Raw genomic sequence first — 22,456 nt, 5'->3', positions numbered from 1 at the left:
TCTTTGTATGTCACTTGAATAATCTTGTGCCTGTCACTTCTGAGTCTTCCTTTTACTATAGAACAAATAGGTATGATGACTTTCAGAAGGTTCTATGCCCCCAAGGCCTTGTGAGATGTGGGTGCAGAAGTACCAATAGAAGAATGAACATTTTGCTCAGATTTGTGGGTTTTGGTTGACAGGATTCCGAGAGCAGGTTGGAGATGGGCATAAAAGAGAGCTGTTTTTTTTGTTTGTTTTTTTTTGTTTTTTTGTTTTTTGTATTTTTTTGGAAGAGCTGTGTTTTTAGGTGGAGTTGGGAAAGCTTACTCTTTCTTCTTAGAAAGCTGTTTACTTGGGCTTTGAAGTCTGCTAGGTAGCATGTGCATACAACAACCAAACAAAATACCTGAGAAAAGCAAGTTAAAGAAAGGAGAGTTTCTTTTGGCTCACAGTATGAGGTTATAGTTCATCAGGATGGGAAAGGCATGGAAGCATGAACATGAGGTGACTGGTCACATCACACCCGTGCTCACGAAAGAGAGAGAGATGAGCGCTGCTGCCCAGCTCCCATTCTTTTTATTCAGCCAGGGCCTCAGCCCAGGGTGGCTCTTCCCACCTCAGCTAGAAACTTGCTTACGAACATGCCTGCAGGTGTGTTTCCATGGTGACTCAGTTTTCTCCCAGACCCCCACCCCAAATTCTGTTGACAGCCAAGATCATCCATTGCACTTGTAATAGCCAGTCTTCTTGCTGTGACTCTTAGTTATTGTTCATTTGGGTGCAGCTTGTGAGAATACCTCTTTTCCTTTAATGGTGGTGACGTCTTAGCCTGGAATGTCCAGACTGTGTACTACCCTAGATTTCTTCTCCATTTGGCAAACAACCTCCTTCTTCTCATGCTGTCTCAGCACCCTTTGCTCTCACCTTTGATGTGGAGTACTGTTAAAACCAATATTGCTTTTTGTATCATCATTACAGGCTTTGACATCCATACCCTAACTAGACTGAGTTGTGTAAACACAGATGGTTTTGGTCCTGTGTTTCAATATCCCCGCATTGTCTCTTTGGCTGGCATCTCTTAGATGCTCAGTATGTTCCTGAAATAGTGGCTTCTCCTTAGAAGACATGTAGGAATCATGTTTAAATTTATCAGAGAATTAGACAAAAGCCTCACTTCTAAGAATGTCCAGAGCAAGGACTATAGTCTTGAGAGTTCTTCAAGAATCTAATAACAGATCATGAAAACTTTGCCAAAGAATGTGAACTGGGGCTCTTTGATTTTGAAATTTATTTTGAAGGTGTTCTTTTCCATTGGACTGATGGATGCTATTTAAAGGATGGATGCTACTTTCTCATAGGAAAGCTAGGGAAGCATGTTCGGTTTCTAAAAAGCTGTATCAGCCTGTGAGGGTGGAAACACGTGGTCCATGAGCTCACATATAAGGAAGATTTGTCATATAGAAAATGGTCAGAATTGAGCAGGAAGGTGTAAGCCTATTCCCCCGTGCTAGTCCCAGGACTCAATGAATGTGTGCAAACAGCTGTGTAGGTTTTGAAGAATATTTGACATAGTGTTTCTAGGTCAGTGGTAGGAAAAACTGAACCTTTTGCCACTAATAATAAAGAGGAAGGGTCCAAGAACTTGAACATATCAGTTCAAACATTTGAAGAGCTGCAGGGCTAAAGTGGGTGATGTCTTTAAAATTTTCTACTGTTTGTTTCATAATTTCCTCTCTACATTTTAGAAGATTACATAGACATTTTTATAATTATATGCACTAGTTAGCTTTACTGAAGTAATAAACAGTTCCCAAACTCCAAAGTTTGCAAGAAACATTAATTTTAGGTCATGTTGTATTTTCTGACTGTGAGTTGGCTGTGCTTGTTCTTCCCAAGACTTGATTTCTGAAGGAGCAGTTCCTTCTGGGGACATGCTAGGTGGAGAAAAAAGAACAAGAGACTGAGCGAAAAGAGTTTCTAAGGCTCAGCTCAGGTCTGGCCTATGCTGCTTTCATTCATTTGTCGTTGGCTGGAGCAAGTCACATGACCTAACACAGAGCCTGTGGTGTGGGGGTGTTTTTCTGTGAGAAACCATTAGGTAGTACTAAGAATGTGTGGTCCTGTCGCAGGGGTATTGGTCACTTACGTGTCTGTAAACTGAAGTTTTCCTGTGTCTCACAGCCACTGTCAAATACCTGACAGCTGCTTTCCAAATTACCACATGGAGGTTTAATATTACCTATAAATGCTTGGTTGGTAGCTCAGGCTTATTACTAACTGGCACTTACACTTAAATTAATGTGTAATTCTTGTCTATACCACATGCCTTGGCACATTTTCTCAGTACATTCTCATCTTGCTTCCTCTGCAATTGTCTTGCAATTCCTGGCTTCACCCTTCTCCTTTCAGTATTCAGTTTGTCTTTCCTTTCTGGCTATATTATGCCTGACTATAGGCCAAATAAATTTTACTTATCAACCAATGACAGCAGCACATATTTACAGTGTGCAGAAAGACATCCCACAGCAGGTGGACACTGACTGTCCCCTCTGTGTCATCTGTGGGTTTCACTTAATAATATTTAGTAAACTCATTGTTTGCATTTATCATTTCTTACTGTTACTTGTATTAAAATTTAGGTTAATTTGGGGAACTTAACTTGTCATGAAGCAGTATGGCTGATTATTACATGTTTTCAGGTATTTTCAGTGCATCATTGCATTGTTCAGATTCTGAACAATGGCCAACACTGGGTGTCAGGATCTTACTGGGGGATCAACACTGGGGGAGGTGGCATGCACCTGAATCCTAGCACTGAGATGCTGAATATCAGGAGCTCAAGTCATTCTCATCTATGTAGTGAGTTCTGGGCCACCCTGGGCTACATGAGACTCTCCCTCAGTACTCCTCCTCCTTGAAAAAGGCTCTTCCCTCTGAATTTAGTGGATGTGCCTCCAGTGTTTCACACTGTTTGCTGTATTGTATCGTGATTATTGAGATACAATTCCACAGGAAGAAGTCCGTTGTCAGCTGTTGATTTGTACTGTGAAACCAAAATACTTCTGTCTACATCCCCACTGAGCCTTCAGTGCTAGTCTCTGCTCCTTTCAGCCCTTGGCAACCAGAAGTCTGCTTTCTGTGTCTGAGGACATGTCTGTACAGTTAATAGAAGCAGATCATGAAATGTGTGGTCTTTTGTGCTTGTCTTCTTTCACTTAGAGTAAGGTTTTTAAAGTTCATTGCTGATGTTTCTGATAGTATCTGATATACTATGAACTTTCCTTCTCCAAATCCTTAATTTTACTTAAAGATTTTAATAGAGTGGCTCATATTTACCAGTGAATGACACCAGTAAACACTTTGGATCTGTGGTCATGGTTGCCGTCAACAATCCATCTGCATACAATTCTTAGTGTAGTAATTACATCAGTACATTTCTTTATGTTGAATCCTTCTTGCTTTCTTGGAACTCACTTGTTTTGATCTTAATATATTCTTTTTTCAATATTACATATTTATTGTATATGTAGGGCTATGAAGGGGTGGAGCTGCATGCCATGTCACAAGTGTGTAGGTCAGAGGGCAGCCTGTGGGAGTTGTCATTCTAGAATATGAGATCAAATTCAGGCTTGGTAGCAAGTGCCTTGACCCTCACCCTCTGAGCTACACCAAGCCCCTGTTCTTTTCAAAAACTATTTTTATTTTATGTGTATGGATGTTGTGTTTGCATATCTGTGTGCCATGTGTGCGAAGTGCCCTAGGAGGCCAGAAGAGGCATTGGATCCCTTAAAGCAGCAGTTACAGGTGCTCATGAGCTGTGATGTCAGCGCTGGGAGTTGAACCCAGGTCCTCAGGAAGAGCAGGCAGTTCTCTTCACCACTGCACCTTCTCACCAGCTCCCTGATACAGTCTTTAAAAAATAAAAATAATTATTTATTTACTTTCTGGGTATGAATATTTAGCTTGCATTCATGTATATGTACCACATGCATGCCTGCTAAATCCATTGGAACTGTGAGTTGCAGATGGTTTGGGGGCCACCATGTGCATGCTGGGAATCAAACCAGGGTCCTCTCATCAACAGGGGCCCTTAACCACTGAGCCATCTTTCCAACCCCCTTGGTATATTCTTTTTAAAGATTTCATGATTTTTTTGTTATGTATGTGCATGTGGGTTTGTGCACATGAATACAATGCCTGCAGAGGCCAGAGAGGGTATTGGATACCTGGAGCTGGAGTTACAGACGATTGTGAGTCACCTCATGTGGGTGCTGGGAACTGAATGTGGGTCCTTTGGAAGGTCAAAGAGCAGTCAAGTGCTCTTTAGGGCTGAACCATCTTTCCATCCTCCATCTTTTTAAAGAGTTATTTTAAGAACAGAGGATGTAGCTTAGTGGTAGAGTTAGGACTGAGTTCAAGCCCTTGTCCTGCAAAGCATCAATTAGTTGATTAATTTTAATTAATTAATTATTGAAATTTTAAGGAACAGAGTTGGGTGTGTGACCCATTTTATGGCACTTCATTTCATTTGATAAAACTAACAGACAAGCCACGGTTTTGACTGTTACTTTATTGATGTGTATGTAATAGTTGCCTTCGTTGTGGTATTTTGATAGCAGATTATTGGTTAGCCCTCACAAAGTAACTTGGGAGGTTTCTTTGTGTTTTCTTGTGTGTCTCAGAGTATGTGACTGCGGCACTTCCTGAGCTCACTAGGCTCAGCTGTAAACCTCTGGGGCCTTGATGGTTCTTGTTCCCAGATTTCCTGTTTCTCTGTAACTTCATTTGCTGCACGTCTGTCTCTCCTTCCCCAGTGCTACCAAGCTTGTGTGTCTTTCTGAACTCATTGGCGTAGTTATTTGTAATACATTTATAACTTAAAATCACATATAGAGATAAGATCTAAATAGTTATTATTTTTCTTCTTTCTATATTGGCCAGGCTTTGTAAGTTTTACTTTATCTAATCCATTTTTTTAAATGAATTGAATTTTGGTTTTGATTTTTCTTGTTTTTTAACAAGATGTTAAAAAATGTATTTTAAATTTTCTGACTTTTTTTTCTAATAGGAGCACAAAGTAGATGTGGCCTAATGTGTTCATTTTATAGGTTAAAGCTTTTCATACATATATTTATCTGCTTTGTGGACTCTGCCTCTCTTGTTGTTTCCTTGGGTCATAATGAATGAGATAGCACAGGCTTAAAGTTTTCACTTTCTTTTTGGTTGTTTACTCATGTCTGATGTGGTTATAACACAGGTCTGCTGTTCGCTTCACGTCAGAACAGGTGGATTATTGGACTATTGGATTACCTGTTTCTACTTGATGTCGCCGAACTGTGTTTTTGGAGTCTTCACTTTTAAACACTTGAGCAAGCAGAAGAGGGATGGGGACGGAAGGCAAGTCCTGGGCACACCAGTTAGTGAGAGGTGGTCTGACTCATCTCAGTGTCCCTTCCCAGGGCTCTGTCTTCAGCGCAGAGCCCCACACCCCTCAGTGCTTTCAGCTGTGTCTGACCAGTTCATCAGCCCCTTAAGCGACACCAAAGCCTTGTGGGAAGGGCACCCCTGCTGGTGATTCTCACTGCTTTGTGGTTTTTGTGCATCACCTCAGCCAGAAGCCTTACTTTGTCTCACTGTCCTGTCTGCCACACCCCACCACCAGCCCCTACAACTGCATTTTCAAATTAGGCTACTTATGAAGGGATTGGGGTAAAGATATTTTCTACATCTTTGCAAGCCTCAATGACAGTTATATAGTCTCAAAAAAAAAAAACTCTATTAAAGGTATCTCTTGGACCCCTTTTCAGCAGTGCCCTAATTATATCTAGTAGAAAATTTTAGAAAGCCTGGTACTTGGGTGGCACTCTCTCCTGGTTCCCAGGATTCCAGTTCTTTTTGTACCCTATTCTTTAGATGCCAGGTTAGCATCTAGTGGTAGGGTGGGGAGGAAGTTAGCTGTGGCGGTTAACTTATTGAGACTGTCTAGATGTCTAGATTTATAATTTTTATCTATCTGTCTGTATAGAGTCTATTTTTAAAGGAGAACCTTGCTATATAATGCAGACTGGCCTCAAACTTTTAATCCCTCTGCTACCCCAGTACTAGGATTGCAAGCATTCTCCTCTATACTCAGCTTGGACTTATAATTTTTATAATGAATGTATAGTATATTGTCTCTCTTGCTACTGTAAACGCCTTCAACCCTGGCCACTTTTCAGGTTCACTGTGTCCCCTGTTCTGCTGAGTATCTTTGAAAAGTCTACTTTTGAGTTTTTGCCCTTTGAGTTGGTTCTCCAGAGTGTGTTTAAATTGAATTTTACAGCAAAATCATCAGTCAGGAGTGTTCTGTTCGATTTGTGTAGGACATATTCATTCTTGAGGTCTCTGCTGTATCTATGACTTAGGACAGACTGGGCAGGTGCAGGCTGTGGATAAGTGCTGTCCTCCCCTGTGCTGTGCTCCCCTGTGGGTTGTCTTGATTTGCTTTGCTGGACTCCTCTGAAATGGGTCTTCATGTTACCCACATTACCCGGTGTCAAAAAAAGAAGCTGGACTATGTTAGCATGACTAGTGTTTTCTCTGCGTCCATATTGACTCCCAGTAGAGGCCACTCTACTTTTATGAACCTCATGTTTAACAAAACGGAAAATCTCGCCAGAGATGTATGTGTATGTTAATTTTCTTGCCATCCACTGGCCATAACAGATCTTGAAACTGGAATTTCTTGAACCAGAGGAGTTTGTGAGGGAATGCAATTTTCTCTGTGTGTCTTTCTTGGGTAAAGAGTGAGGGACAGGGGACAGAGGAAGGAGTGTTCTTACAACTACAAGCAAGAGTTGACATTTTACAGCAATGAGTGGATTTTGTTTTGTTTTTGTGTTGCTATAAGAGACAGGGTTTCTCTGTGTATTCTTGCCTGTCCTGGAACTTTCTATACTTATTTATTTATTTATTTATTTATTTATTTATATACCTATGTGCGTCTGTGTGTGAGTTTGTATACATGCGTGTAGGTGCCTGAGGACACCAGAAGAGGGTGTCAGGTCCCTTACTGCTGGAGTCCCAGGCAGTTGTAAGCCACACTATGTGGGTGCCCTCTGCTAATAACAAGTACTCAGAACTTTTGAGTCTTCTCTCTAACCTTAGATTTGATTTTTTTTTTTTTAAAGAAGGACTCTAACTGTGGTATGGAGAAGTGACTGATGATAACTTAGGTAAGAGTACTTGCTCTGTGTCTGCAGTGTCTGCAGCTCATGTTGCTACCATGAGGTGTCTGCTTGAGAATCCAGGTCAGAGCACAACAAACTCCACTCCTGAGGTCTCTGCTGGGCAGAGGTACCTAGGCTGTTCACTTCACCTAACCCTCGCTTGTTACTCCTAAGATCTTTGTGTTTTCTTAGTACTCTTATTTCTCATGGGGCAGGATCTTGAAAGTCATTTTGTGATAAACTTATGATCCTGAAGAAAAAATTTTGGCTTTACCTGAATGGCTTTAAAAACAGAAGATTCATGTTTGCCTAGAAGAATTTATGACCAGAGAATGGAGAGGAAGAATTGCCAAGGGGTTGGAAAATTTCCATGAAGCGATTCAGTTTAGTAAGGAACTCAGGCTCAACTATTGGCATATCAAACACTAGGGCAGGCTAGTGTGCATGCTCATGGAGAGGGGTCATGGCTGACCTGCTGATCTTGCAAGGCTGTTATTGGTCAGTCGGAGCAGTAGCATCACTGCTCTGGAGACTTCAGACACTTGAGTCTTGTCCATTGTTCCTATATGCCCAACTACTGCAGGGACACCCTGGAGTGAGAGGTGACAGCATTTTCCCTAGCTGTCTAGTCCCAGGAGGAAGGAATCTGACCAGATTTGGCTGTGACAGGATTTGATTGCCTGACTCTCCCTTTTCTGTACTGGTCAGGGTATTTCATATTATATGTGGCTGTTCTTCAAGGTTACTGGCTGAGGTCCCTAAGGATAAACCTAGGAGAGCTGGTATAGAGTCTCTGTAGACCAGACAAGAGAAGGCAGATAGATAATTATACCACCACATGCACACACATGTACACATGCACATGGAAGATAGATAATTACACCAGCACATGCAGACATGTACACATGCACAAGGCAGATAGATAATTGAATCAGCACATGCACACAGTTGTACATGTGCACACACATGTTACACATGTACAAGACAGATAATTACATCAACAAGTACACACATGTACACATGCACACACAGGGAGAAGCTATTGTTTGTGGATAAATCAATGTAAATCAATGATGTAAAATGTTTATTGTTATGTTATAGTATGAATATTTGTTTGCCTGCATGTATGTTTGTGCACCACATGTATACATGGTGCCTACAGATGCAATAAAAGAACTCTGTGTTGTAACTGGAATTACAGACAGTTGTGAGATACTAGGTGGGTGTTAGGAACTAAACCTTGGTCCTCTGTAAGAGCAGGAAGTGCCCTTAAGTACTGAACCATCTATTCAGCCTTTAGATAAATGATTAATATTGACAGTTGCTTCAAATAGGAAGCCTGCCACAAAAGATGGCACCCTTTTGATAGTTTCAAAAACTAATTTTTTTGTTCTGTGTTTTTGAGTGAAGGTCTTTATTACATAGCCCTAGCTGTCCTGGATCTCACTATATAGACCAAACTAGCCTTGGACTCATAGAGGATACAACTGCCTCAGCCTTCCCAGTGTTAAGACTAAAAGCACATACTACTACCCCTGTACAACATTTTTGACATTGCTTTAAGTATATGATTAAATGATCTGTGGTTGGTGCAGGTGGGAGGCAAAGGAGAGCCCCTTCTGTGTGCTTCTGTCACCCGCTGAGCAGAATGACATTTCTCTTCACCCCAGGCCTTGCTTTCCTCTGCCTTGTCTCATCTTTCTTCTTTGGGGTCTCCTCTGATCAGCTGTAGCTCATGGATATTACTTCTGAAGTGACTTGTAAGGGACAGGTCAGAGCTTCCAGAGTGCTTCTTTGACCCCACCCTATGATCTGGGGCACCAATGCCTTTCCATTGGTATCATGTCACTTTTTGCCACATTCTTAGTCTTTGTCCAGTGATTTCTGAGGTAACACTCGGGTCTTCCCATCTTCTGCTAGACACAGGCTCTGTTCCCTTGTCAAATTCCAACACTACAGGGGGACTGTTAGACTGGGCCTTAGATGTTCATGGCCTTTGTTTTAGTTAGGGTTTTTATTGCTGTGAAGAGAGCCATGACCACAATTCTTATAAGGGAAACATTTAACTGGTGCTGGCTTACAGCGTCAGAGGTTTAGCCCATCATGGTTGGAAACATGATGGCATGCAGGCAGACATGATGCCTAGGAGTCGCTTAGAGTTATATCATCTGGATCAGCAGGAAGAGAGAGACTCTGGGCCTGGCTTGAGCATTTGAAACCTGAAAGTCCATCCCCTGTGACACACTTCCTCCAACAAGGCTGCAGCTCCTAATAGTGCCACTCCTTGTGGAGCCTATGGGAGCCATTTACTTTCAGACCACCACAGCCTTTTAAAAATACTACGTTTGCAAAACAAACAAAGAAATAACAACAACAACAAAAACACCGGATGATGGCTGCACAGGCCTTTAATCCCAGCATTCAGAGGCAGGTGAATCTCTTGAGTTCAAGGCCAAGCCTGGTCCACAGAGCAAGTTCCAGAATAGCCAAGGCTACACAGTGAGACCCTGTCTCGAAAAACCCAACATAAAATAAAACATAAATAGGATACTATATTTATAACAAATTCTTAACATGTAATTTATCCAGGTAGACTTAGGCCTTCATCCTATGGTGGAAGAAGAATGAGAACTGTTGTTTGCTGTCCTTCCTTCCTTCCTTCCTTCCTTCCTGACATTTCTCCCTCTGACAATATCTTTAAAAAAATTTTTTATTGTGAAATTTTAAATACACAATGGGACAGATAGCATAAGAGGCTAAGATCTGGTTAGCTTTTTGTCAACTTGACACAAGCTAGAGTCATCTGGGAAAATGAACCTCAATCTAGAAGACACCTCCATCATACTGGCATGTAGGCAAGTCTGTGGGGCATTGTATTGATTAATAATTGATGTGGGAGGGTCAAGCCCACTGTGGGAGGTACCACCCATGGACAAGTCATCCCAGGGTTTATTTGAAAGCAGGCAGAGCAAGCCATGGAGAGCAAGCCAGTAAGCAGCATTCCTCCATGGCCTCTGCATCGGTTTCTACTTGAGTTCCTCCTGTGACCTGTTCATTTAAGACACATGGAGTGAAGAGAAGCATGGGCCCATTGGCATTCGTTTTTGAGGTTTTTCATAGTGTGGCTGCAGCAGCTGTGGTTTGGTGAGGTTCTCCATTCATGTGATTTTTAAGACTGTTCTTTTCTTCCAGGATCTCATTTTGCCCAATGGTGGTACTCCAGCGGGCACTTCGAGCCCAGCGTCTTCATCTTCCCTTCTGAACAGACTCCAGCTTGATGATGACATTGATGGTGAAACTAGAGATCTCTTTGTCACGGTTGATGATCCTAAGAAGCACGTCTGTACAATGGAGACCTACATCACATACAGGATCACTACCAAAGTAGGTCTCCTACTTTGTCAGGGTTCATACTTGTGCGTGTGGTTTTTGTTTTTGTTTTTGGGCAGTTGACACAGGCTATGGTCATCTATAGGAAGGATCCTCAAGAAAGAGGATACCTCTCGAAGATTGACCTATAGGCAAGTCTGAGATGCATTTTCTTAATTAGTGACTAATGTAAGAAGGCTCAGTCCTGTGTAGTTGGAACAACCCTTGGGCAGGTGGTCCTGTGAGGTATCAGGAAGGCAGCTAACCATGAGCAGGCCAGTAAGCAGTGTTCCTTCATGGTCTCTGCATCAGTTCCTGCTTTTAAGTTTCTACCTTGACTTCCCCCAGTGATGAACTGTGATTGGGATGTGTAACCAAATAGACCCTCTCATCCCCATGTTGCTTTTGGCCATAGTGTTTATCACAGTGCTAGGACACAGCCTAGAACAATGTGCTGAGCCATTGAGATCGATCCTCTCTCTGTTTTTGCTGTCTCTCCGGTGATCACTTTATTATAGTTATTAGAGAGAGGTTAGATTAAAAGTTAAAAAGGATTATATGCTTACAATAGGTTTTTATTCTTAAAATGGGGAAATTGTGGCTGAAATGTTTAAATAAAACTTTTAGTCCCGGAAATACCTCTGTGTCATTAGTGGTTCTGTCTAATGTTTCACAATATGCATGACTGAATACCAATCCAAGTCTCTGTGATGGGGCCAGGATTTGGGATAAGTGGAGTTAAAGACAGAAGTGAGGGGACTGAAACTGATGTCTGGTGATTCTCTGCTGTGCTATCTACCAGAACGATAGAGGGCAGAGCACTAGGACTAAATTGATTAGTTTTAACAGAAATCCTACAAGATTTGTGTTTAGTTAGAATTTTATACATGAAGAAACTGAATAACCTGTATGGGGCAACAAAATTGGTAATTAGGTTTCTAACATGAATTTGTAAGACTACAAAGTCCATATTCTTCATTTAATTCTACTTGTAAAATAATACATTTAATTCTTTTGGTTTTTCGAGACAGGGTTTCTCTGTGTAACAGCTCTGGCTGGCCTGGAACTCGCTCTGTACACCAGGCTAGCCTCAAACTCACAGAGCTCTGCCTGTCTCTGCCTCCCAAGTGCTGGGATTAAAGGCGTGCACCACCACTTCCCTGTCATACATTTAATTCTTACTCTTTGGGGGAATGGTGGGTATGGAACACAAGGCCTTGTTTCTGCTAGGCAAGTGCTCTACCACTGAACTACGTCTCTGATCTATATTGTTGACTTTTATTTTTTTGAAGTCTTTTTTTCATATTCAAAATAGTATTAAAATTTTAGAGTTAGAGCAGGGTTTCTTAACTGACAGTATTGATATTTTGAGATGAATAATACTGTCTTGTGGGGACTGTCCTATTGTAGGATGTAGAACATCTCTAGACTCTGTCCATTAGATGCTAGTAACACCCTCCACTTGTCTCCAACTCCAACTTGTGACAATCAGAAATATCTTCAGACACTGCGAGACCGGGCAGGACAGAAACCTCTGTCAACAATTGGTGCAATACATGGCCAACTAAATCCACTTAAAACCTGAGAGAGTTTGGGAAGGAATTTTAGACATGCACAAACACACTCTGGTGGCAAGCAGAGATGTGGCTCCTTTAAGAGTTTTCCTGACTCAGCTTTAGTGGCAAGAATTGTGCAGTTTCTTTAAGGGAAGGCTTTCTGGTTTGTGCTAGTTACAGGAACAGCTTTGGCTCCTTTTGGGGCCGATACCCACCATCCACTTTGGGTCTGGATGCTTATGTGCCCACTTGGGAGTCAGGAGGTAGGTAGCTGAGACCATGCCTGTAGCTCAGCAGTCCCTGCCTGTGCAGACAGTGGGATCAGGTCTGCTAGCCGTGCACAGGCAGGAGAACATGGCGGATTCCTGCCGCTATACACAGATATTTCCAGGCTACACAGTGTGATACGTGGCAGATTTAGCTTTTACTCAGATAGAAAGGCTTTATGTGCTGTGTGCTCAGAGTTGTCGTCATGAGGACACTGCCACCCAGCAGTTCCAGAGCAGATGGTGAACTGAGAGGTGGAGCCAGCATCCAGGGCTGCTGAGACCAAGCTGCCTACCATTTTTAAAGCACTCCTGGTCAGAAAATATTACAGATATACAATAAAGACAAATTTAGATGTAAAAGACCTCTAAATGGGTCACAGTGTTAGATAAATATACATAGGCTTGGGAGAGATAGTTTTTTAAAAAAGTGAATGATTTTAAAAAATTAAACAAAGTCTTTAAAGAGACAGAGTACAGATAGTCATAGATTAAAGGAATAAAAAATAAGTCACATAAAGATGGAATATACACAGAGAGATTATGTATATTATTATATTTTCTTTTAATTTTTGACTGTGAATGAGCTAAGTTCAGAGAGACATCTCATTGTATGAGATGCTAAATTAAACCAACATATATGTATTTTAAAGGTATCTTGACTTTAAAATTTGAGTCTAAGGATATGTTGCTTTGGAAAAGAGGTTCTGCTTATGTTTCCACAGAAGATGAGAAGCTGTGGATTCCTTGCAGACAAATGTGATTTAATGACCAAGACACTCTGAAAAATCTCCAATAGGAGTTGGTGGCCCAGATGGTCCAACATTTCAGGGAATCTCTATTGGAGTTTTCTCTGAGTTCTACATCTAGAACAACCTCAAGACTGCTGGTTGAGTTGATCAAGCCTCACAGAATATTCCATTCAGGACTTGACCATAATCTTATATTTTCTCTAGGTCCCCATAAGATTATCAGTGCCCCCAATCAGCAGGAAGTAGCCTAGAAAACTACACCCAGATCCCCCCAAAATTGATTATGGATGTTTGTCTTTGTTTAGAATGTTGGATACAAGTTGTTATGGATAATGGTCAGGAAAAAAGCTAAACAAAGGAGACTAGATTCAGAGTTCTGGTTTTAAAAAAGGGGAGGAGAGTGTTGTGCGACAATGGTCTTGTACCCTGTAAAGATTTGCCACTTGTTTTGGTTTAATAAAATGCTGATTGGCCAGTAGCCAGGCAGGAAGTATAGGCAGGGCCACCAGAATAGGAGAATTCAGGAAGAAGGAAGGCTCAGTCTACAGTCATCAACCAGACACAGAGGAAGCAAGATAAAAATGCTTCACTAATAAAAGGTACCATACCGTGTGACTAACTCAGACAAGAATTGTGGGTTAATATAAGATCTAAGAGTTAATTAATAAAGAGCCTGAGTTAATAGGCCAACCAGTTTATAATTAATATAGGCCTTTGTGTGTTTCTTTGGGAATGAATAGTTATGGGACCAGGCAGAACAGAAACCTTTGTCAAAAAAAGTGCTTTACAACAACAAAACAGATATGAAAGAGGGTTGGGGACTTGGTGTGTAGGTTAGAGAGGGACGAGGGGTTGTGGCTAATGTTACTGGGATATGTTTTATATATGTATGAAGTAAGTACTTTAGTCAGGAAACCATTCTTTTCTTCTGTTTTTCCTCTACCACAAATCATACACTGCAGAAGGAATTACAGACATTTTATGAACTTTTTTGACTGAACCTTTATGGATGGTGTTAGTAGCTCAGATAAACCACATCTTCCTTTTCTTACTCTTCACCCTTCCCACTTTGTGTTGGGAATTGAACATAGGGTCTCACATGCCAGTCACAGTGCCACTGAACTATCTTCCTGACCTCCTTTTTTTCTTTTTTAATTAAAAAATAAAAATTTGAGTCAGGAAGCAAGATTTTGCTGTGTAGCTCAGGCTAGCCTTGAACTCTTGATCCTTCTACCTCACCCTCTCCATCTCTGAGATGAGAAATGTGTGCCTCTATACCCAACAAACATTTTTTTATTGTAAGAATTTGGTTGATTCTACATCTGTTTAAATTTTTGGAAAGATGAACAGAATGAAATATGTTCATATATTTCTTCATCTTTTATTGAGTGGAAATACTATTTTAAAAATCACATGAATAGTAAAATACATGTTCATAAAACAGAAACAGTTTTAAGGGCCAAATACAGAGTAGAAACCTTGTCCTCCCTTCCCCTCCTTAGCCGGGCAGTCTTCTCGCTGAAAGCACAGCTACTGCAGCTTGGCTTTTCCTTTCCATCTGTGGGCATGAGCACTGGGATGCACATAGTCTGGGTTTCAGTGTGTGCTGCTTGCTGCTCTCTCACTTCTCCTTCTGCTTGAGAGTGTTTCTGAAGCCTTTTATATGTCCACATGACTACATGTAGCTTACTGTCTGGGTCTGTCTAATTATGCAATGATTATATGAATCTCTCTCTCTCTCTCTCTCTCTCTCTCTCTCTCTCTCTCTCTCTGTCATGTGTGACCATTTAAACCATCCTGTTTTTTAAATTTATTTTTAAAACAATCTTTTCTCGGTTTATTTTCCAATCCCAGTTTCTTATTTCTCCCCTCCTTCCATTCCCCCCATCTTCCACATACCCATGTATTCCACCCACTACTCGGAGAGGATAAGGCTTCCCATGGGGAATCAACAAAATCTGGCACATCTCTTTAAGGCAGAACCAAGGCTCTTCCCCTATATCAAGGCTGAGCAAAGAGAATGGACTCCAAAAAGCCAGTTCAAGCATGAGGGATAAATCTGGTCCCACTTTCAGTGGCCCCATAGACTGCCCAAGCTACACAACTGTCACCCACATTCAGTGGGCCCAGTTTGGTTCTAGATAGGTTCCCTTACTGTCAGTCCAGAGTCAGTGAGTTCCCACTAGCTCAGGTCAGCTGTTTTCTGTGGGTGTCCCCATTATGGTCATGACCCCTTTGTTCATAATATCGAGCCTCCCTCTCTTCGACTGGAGTCAGGAAGTTTGGCCCAGTGCTAACTGTGGATGTCTGCATCTGTTTCCATCAGTTGTTGGATGAAGTTTCTATGATGACAATTAAGGTAGTCATCATTATGGTTACAGGGGAAGGCTAGTTCAGGTACCCTCTTAACTATTGCTTATTCTTGCGGATTCCAGGGAGTTTCCCTAGTGCCAGGTTTCTTGCTAACAGTTATGGCTCTCTCAATCAAGATAACTCTTTGTCCTTCCCCCATATTGACCATCCCATTCCCTCATGTTCTTCTCCCCACATCCCTTCTCCCTTTCCCTTCCATCCTTCCTCCCCGCAACATGCTTTCAGTTCTCTCAGGAATTCTTGTCTATTTCCCCTTCCCAGGGAGGAATTCATGTATTTTTCTCTTAGGGTTCTCCTTGTTGCCTAGCTTCTCTGGGGTAGTGGTCTGTAGGCAGTTATCCTTTGCTTTATGCCTAGAATCCACTTGTGAGTGAACACATGCCATGTTTGTCCTTCTGTGTCTGGGTTATCTCACTCAGGGTTGTTTTTTTCTAATTCCATCTATTTGCTTGCAAATTGCAAGATGCCATTGTTTTTTATCGCTGAGTACTACTCCACCATGTAGATGTACCACATTTTCTTTATCCATTCTTTGGTTGAGGGGCATCTACATTGTTTCCATGTTCTGGCTATTATGAATAGTGCTGTTATAAACATAGTTGAGCAGATGTTTTTGTGGTGTGAGTGTGCATCCTTTGAGTATATACCCAAGAGTGGTATCGCTGGGTCTTAAGATAGATTGATTCCCAATTTTCTGAGAAGCTGTCATACTGATTTCCAAAGCAGCTGTATAAGTTTGCACTCCCACAAGCACTGAAGGAGTATTCCCCTTACTCCACATCCTCTCCGGTATAAGCTATCATCAGTGTTATTGATCTTAGCCATTCTTAATACTTAATAGTATAAGATGGTATCTCAAAGTCATTTTGTTTTGCATTTCCCTGAGGCTAAGGATGTTGAGCAATTCCTTAAGTGTCTTTTGGCCATTTGAGATTCTTCTGTTGAGAATTCTCTGTTTTGATCTGTATCCCATTTTAATTTGGTATTTTGATGTCTAGTTTCTTGAGTTCTTTATATTTTTGTAGGTCAGTCCTCTGTCTGATGTGGGGTTGGTGAAGATCTTTTCCCATTCAGTTGACTATCATTTTGTCTTACTTACTGTGTCCTTTAGTTACAAAACTTCTCAGTTTCAGGAGATCCCATTTATTTATTGTTGTTCGGGTTATATTTAGGAAGTGGTTTCCTGTGTCCATGCATTCAAGGCTACTTCCCACTTTCTCTGAGATTCAGTGTGACTGGATTTATGTTGAGGTCTTTGATCCATTTGTACTTGAGTTTTGTACATGGGTATAGATATAGATCTATTTGCATTCTTCTACATATTGATATCCAGTTATGCCAGCACCATTTGTTGAAGATACTTTCTTTTTTTATTGTATGATTTTAGCTTGTCAAAAATCAGGTATTCATAGTTGGGTGGATTAATATTGATGTCTTTGATTTTATTCCTTTGGTCTAGTTGTCTGTTTTTATGCCAATACCAAGCTGTTTTCATTACTGTATTCTATATTCGATAGTATTGTATATTCTATAGTAGAGTTTGAAGTCAGTGATGATATTGCCTCCGGAAGTTCCTTTATTGCTCAGGATTGTTTTGGCTATCCTGGGCTTTTTGTTTTTCCATGTGAAGTAGAGTTTTTGTTCTTTCGAGGTCAGTGAAGAATTGTGTTGGGTTTTTGATGGGGATTTCATTGAATCTGCAGATTGCTTTTGGTAAGATTGCCATTTTTATTATGTTGGGCCTACCTATCCAAGAGCATGGGAGATCTCCATTCTCAGGTTTTCAATGTCACCCTAACCCCATCTTTCTGTACTTGGCTCACACTTAAAGGTTTGCCTGTCCATGTATAACTGCCCTGTTATCTCCGTGAGAGGGTGCTCACACATGTATGGTTTCCTCAGAGGTCCTAGGTAATGTACATATTTCCAGGAATTCTTTCCATTTGTTTACTTTTTCTTGGAGTAACCTTTTCACCCTGTATTCAGTAAAATGCAGCAGCTGTTTCTCTTGGTGCTGCGAGCAGCCTGGTGACAGGGCGACTGCCTTGCTGGTGCAGCACTGCTGACCCAGCCTGACGGTCTCTACCACTACTCGGCTCCTGCACCTAGAGCCCTCCAAGTCCTCCAACACACATACACATTAAGAGAAACTCTGTAGGTCTTAGTTGGTTCATTGGCTAATGCACCTGCTCCAACTGATGATGATGATGGAGGCAGGTTCTCACTCTGTAGGCCTGGCTGGCCTGGAACTCACAGAGATTTGCCCCCTTTTGCCCCATAAGTACTATGGTTAAAAGTGTGTGCTGCTATGCCTACCTCCAATTCAGATTTTTTCTTTTTAATTTTTATTTTTATGTGTATGAATGTTTTGATTACATACAGTGTGCATGCTCGGCGCCCTTTGGAGGCCGGAAGAGGGCACTGGGGTTGCAGATGACCATGAGCTGCTGCGGGTGCTGGGACTCAAACGTGGGTGTCTTCTGGAAGAACAGTCAGTGCTCTCAAGCAGTGAGCTACTCTGACGTCTCTAATAGATGCATTTATTCTTTTTTTTCCTTTTTTAAAGTTTATTTATTTTATTTTTGTGTGTGTTGATGCTTTGCCTTCATGTATGTCCGTGTGAGGGTGTCAGTTCTTGGAGTTACAGATAGCTAGCTGCCATGTAGGTACTGGGAATTGAACCCAGGTCTGGAAGAGCAGTCAATGCTCTTAACCACTGAGCCATCTCCAAAGGCATGTAATGCAGATTCTTTTTTCTTGATTTTATTGAGCTATACATTTTTCTCTGCTCTCCTCCCTTGTTCTCCCCTCCCCTTCAACCCTCTCCCATGGTCCCCATGCTCCCAATGTAATGCAGATTATTGATGACACAGTACTAAGCTGAATTTAACTGAAGACATTCTGATAAGGAATGTTCATTAAATCTCCACCTCCCTCTTAGAAAGGCAGGCCAGCATAGCACAGTCACCTGTGGTCCAACAGCTCCTGGCTCTTTTTTCTGAAGGCTCTTAGAAATTCGCAACACAGTAGCAGCTAATTATTGGACACTTAACCATATGTCTATCCATTTTTGTGATGGAAATTTCAGTTTTTATTTTAAAATATTCTTAATCTGTTGTAGAAAACTTAGAAAATGAAAGTAAGCTAAAATAATAAAATAAAAACATGCCTATAAACTCATAGTCAGAAATAATTATTGGTAGCTTAGTGTGCTAGTCTCCTATTCTTTCATGAAAATGAACGTTTGTGTGTAGCTGACTCATTGACTGTCATCGAGTGTGTGTGCGCGCGCGCACGCGTGCGCCATTCTTTGCTAGCAAGTCCCAGGCAGCACACTTTCCATCATCTCTGAGACTGCAGTCCTATAGTAAGAGGCGTGGGTGGCGTCTCACTGCCCGGCTAGCTTAACCCCCGAAATAACCACAAAGAAATTGTATTAATTTAATTACTGCCAGGTCCATTAGCTCTAGCCTCTAATTGGCTAACTCTCACATCTTGATTAACCCATTTCTATTAAATCTGTGTATCTCCATGTGACTGTGGCTTACTGGAAAGATTCTAACCTACGTCCATCTCAGGCCGGAGATTCATGGCGTCTGCCATACTTCCCTTCTTCCCAGAATTCTGTTCTGTCTACTCTGCCCACCTAAGGGCTGCCTTATCAAAAGGCCAAAGCAGTCTCTTTAATAACCAGTGAAAGCAACACAAATATAGAAGGGCCTCCTACACCACAGTCCTATTCTCTTGTCCACTGTCCCATTGTTTATTTTTTGCAAAGTGCTTTAAGTGCCTTGCTTATCTTTACATAGTAGAGTGAATATTGCAACTTTCTTAGCTTTAAAGTGGAACTTAGACACAGTGACATGAATGCAATCGCTCAGTGACGTGCAGCTAGTGTGTGGTGAGGCTGGAGCTGGAGCCCAGAGTCTGCTCTTCTAATAACTGTGCTCTACTTCTCCTTGATGGCTAGTCTTCAATGTCAGTTTCAGTGCATTCGGAGCCACCCTGGAATGACACTTTAGGATTATATCTTCTTGTCATTACCAACTCCTTTGCTTTAGCCAGTTTCTCATCAGACGCCTCAGCATTCTAGAGTGTAAGTGCTGCTAAGAGGTTTGGCTAAGAAGTTCAGGATCATAAGTGGATGTTTGACTTAGTGCCAAGGGTTTGGGTGACCATAGTTTGATCAGTTTCATTGATGTGGCTTGCAGTTGGTTAATGTGAGTGGGAAATGGAGGGGGGTGTGAGTGTTGGCAGCTTAACAGTTCACTTGGCAAGAAGAAAGCATCAAGTGTGCAGTGACTGCAAGAGAGGGCTTGGAAGAGATAGAAGCTGTGCGTGTGTCCATACACGTGCATGCGTGTGCATGAGTGTGTTAGACAGATAAAAGCTGTGTGTGTGCATGCGTGTGCATGAGTGTGTTAGACAGAGAGAAAAGCTGTGTGTGTCCATGTGCGTGCATGCGTGTGCATGAGTGTGTTAGACAGAGATAAAAGCTGTGTGTGTCCATGTGAATGCATGCGTGTGCATGAATGTGTTAGATAGAGCCTTGCTGACTTCAAACTTGCTGTCCAGGATTGCATAGAACTCATTCTTGATCATCCTGCCTCGGCCTCCTGAGTGCTGCAATGACAGATATGCATCACTGTGTCTGGTTTACATGTCTTTATTTTTGAGGATGAAGGAGAATTAAGAGCCAGATGGGCAGAAAGTGATGGCATAGGGAAAAGTAGACGTAGGGGTGAAGATTGGAGTAGGGCAGGCGGTGCTCGGTATGGGGGGGACAAACATATGGCCTCTGGTGGAAGAAACACACTTTCCCCATTGTTCTGGAAAAGGGAAGGGAATCTTGTCTCATGGTGGGAAGTTAAGGGAGTCTTTGCTTATAGCTGAAGTTTTCTCTAGGGCAGAGTGACAAGATCATCTGACAGGAACAAAGGGAGGTCCAGATGTTTTCAAGCTGTCTGCAGCTTTTTAGTAACTGGTGCTGCAGGGAGTGTTGAGGTTGCTTGGTGATACAGGGAAGGAGGTTTCTTGGTGGTGTAGGGAATGCTGAGGTTTCTTGGTGATGCCTGGAGTGTTGAGTTTGTTTGATGATGCAGGAAAGACTGAGGTTGCTTGGCAGTGCTGGGGATCCTGTTGTAGAGTGTGTGTTGCTCTTTGCCTGATATTGCTAAATACTCAGTGTTAGCAGAGCATAATCTTAGCTTTTGAGTTTGTGAAAGTCAGCAGTTGCTAAATTAATTTAGTGTTTTGGCCAGTTTCAATAACCTCATCATGGATTCTTTTGCCATTGGAGACTGCTATTGTACCATTGAACTTTTCAAAAAGTCTGTTCAAAATCTTTGGGTGCTCATAAAATAATCTGTAGGATAAAAGTTACTCCTATGTAGGACATTGAGTTCCCAGAGCCCTGTGCCTTCTAGGTCTGGTGGGAGATCTGCGAGGGCATGTGCAGGCTGTCCTGCTGGGTGTTTTAGACTGTGGCTTTGTAGCCAATGTCTCCAGAGGTGACTAGGGAGGTGTTCCTATGGAGTAGTGGTGCTAGGCTTCTCTGCCTTAATTACTTTCTCAGATCTGACTGGAGTGATGGGTGACCTCTGGTGAACACCATAGGTTATAAAAGCATGATGTAGAGGTTCTCTCTAATGATTGTAATTTGTGTGTCTGTCTGCCTGCTTTTCTATTTACTGATATTAGAGATTAGAAACCCTGAATTTCACTGAGGAAAACTCACTATACTCGTCCCCAGAGTTTTGTTGATCGAGATGTTTTATGAATCCCTGAGTCTGCTCTCCCAGCTCCTCTCCAGAAAGTCACAGCCATGCGTGTGGCCCACCTTCAGCAGCTTTGCAGTGTTGTTTGGCAAGTCTGTTGTGTTGGCCTCACTCCTACCTCCAGGGTGCTAGGCTCCCTGTCCTTGTTTTTCCTGTATCTTTCTCACCTATTTCTAATTTTTTTTTCAAATTTCAATTTTTTTGTCATTTGATTATATTTTATGTATTAGAATACATAATATACATAGAATAAGCTGTGGTCAAAATAAATAAATTCTGAGCTGAAAAAAAAATGAGCCTTTCTGTTTCGTGATGATATTTACCCAGCTGTGTCAGACAAGTGTCATCACAAGCATTTTGATGGGGCTGGAGAGACAACTCACTGATTGAAGAGCCCTGTCTGTTCTTCAGGAGGACCTGGGTTCAGTTTCCTGAACACACACAGCAGCTTATAACCATCTCCAACTCCAGTTCCAGGGAATCTGATGCCATTTCTCGTTCTCCTCTAGTACCAGGTACCTAAATGGTGAACAGACATGCATGCAGGGAAAACATCCATACGCCATATATGACTTGGATAGAATGTTTGTCACACATGGTAAAGACCAGAATTTGAATCCTGGAACTCACATAAAACTGGACGTGGCAGTGAGACGGAAGTCGAGGCAGGAGGATCCCCAGAAGCTGGCGTATGCAGTGATGACCACCAGGAGATACTTTCGGGGTGAGGGGAGCACAGCTTTAATCAATCACAGCATTAGGGAGGAGGAAACAGGTGGATCTCTGAATCCAAGGCCAGTCTAGTCTACAAAGTGAGTTCCAGGTCAGCCAACCAGGTTTACACAGTGAAATCCTATCTCAAAAATGAAATAAAAATATACATCACATACACACACACACACACACACACACCTTAGCTATCAGTTCTATCCTTGGGAATTTATTTTAGTGGGATTAATGGATAGAAAGCCAGTGATGTTTGCTGCAATATTATTTATTGATTAAAATAAATTTAAATATTTAAATAGGGATTAACTATGTTATAGTTACTCAGTTGAATATTATATATATGTTAAGTGACTTTAAAGGTCTGGACACAAAGGTGTCCAGGATGTATTAAAATGATACAGAAACTGAATGAATATACATAGAAAAAGTCTAAGTTTGTAAATT

General features: G+C 41.7%; 1 protein-coding gene across 3 annotated transcripts in view; it reads left to right on the top strand.

Annotated features, from left to right (window-relative positions):
- Window positions 1–22,456, top strand: part of Snx30 (sorting nexin family member 30) — a 129,283-nt gene that overhangs the window by 42,853 nt on the left and 63,974 nt on the right. For all 3 annotated transcript variants that reach the window (XR_015737592.1, XM_087904978.1, XM_048459404.3), the window contains exon 2: window positions 10,383–10,574. Coding sequence is in view for 2 of the 3 variants with exons in the window: in XM_087904978.1 (XP_087761104.1) it covers window positions 10,383–10,574 (192 nt within the window). In the remaining variant the exon portion in view is untranslated. The remainder of the gene's footprint in view (window positions 1–10,382; window positions 10,575–22,456) is intronic.

Source organism: Myodes glareolus, chromosome 3 (assembly GCF_982192425.1).
Source record: "Myodes glareolus chromosome 3, mMyoGla1.1, whole genome shotgun sequence".
In the NCBI taxonomy this organism is placed as follows: domain Eukaryota; kingdom Metazoa; phylum Chordata; class Mammalia; order Rodentia; family Cricetidae; genus Myodes; species Myodes glareolus.
The sequence above is the reverse complement of the archived record's forward strand: the minus strand, read 5'-3'. Positions and strand labels throughout refer to the sequence as shown.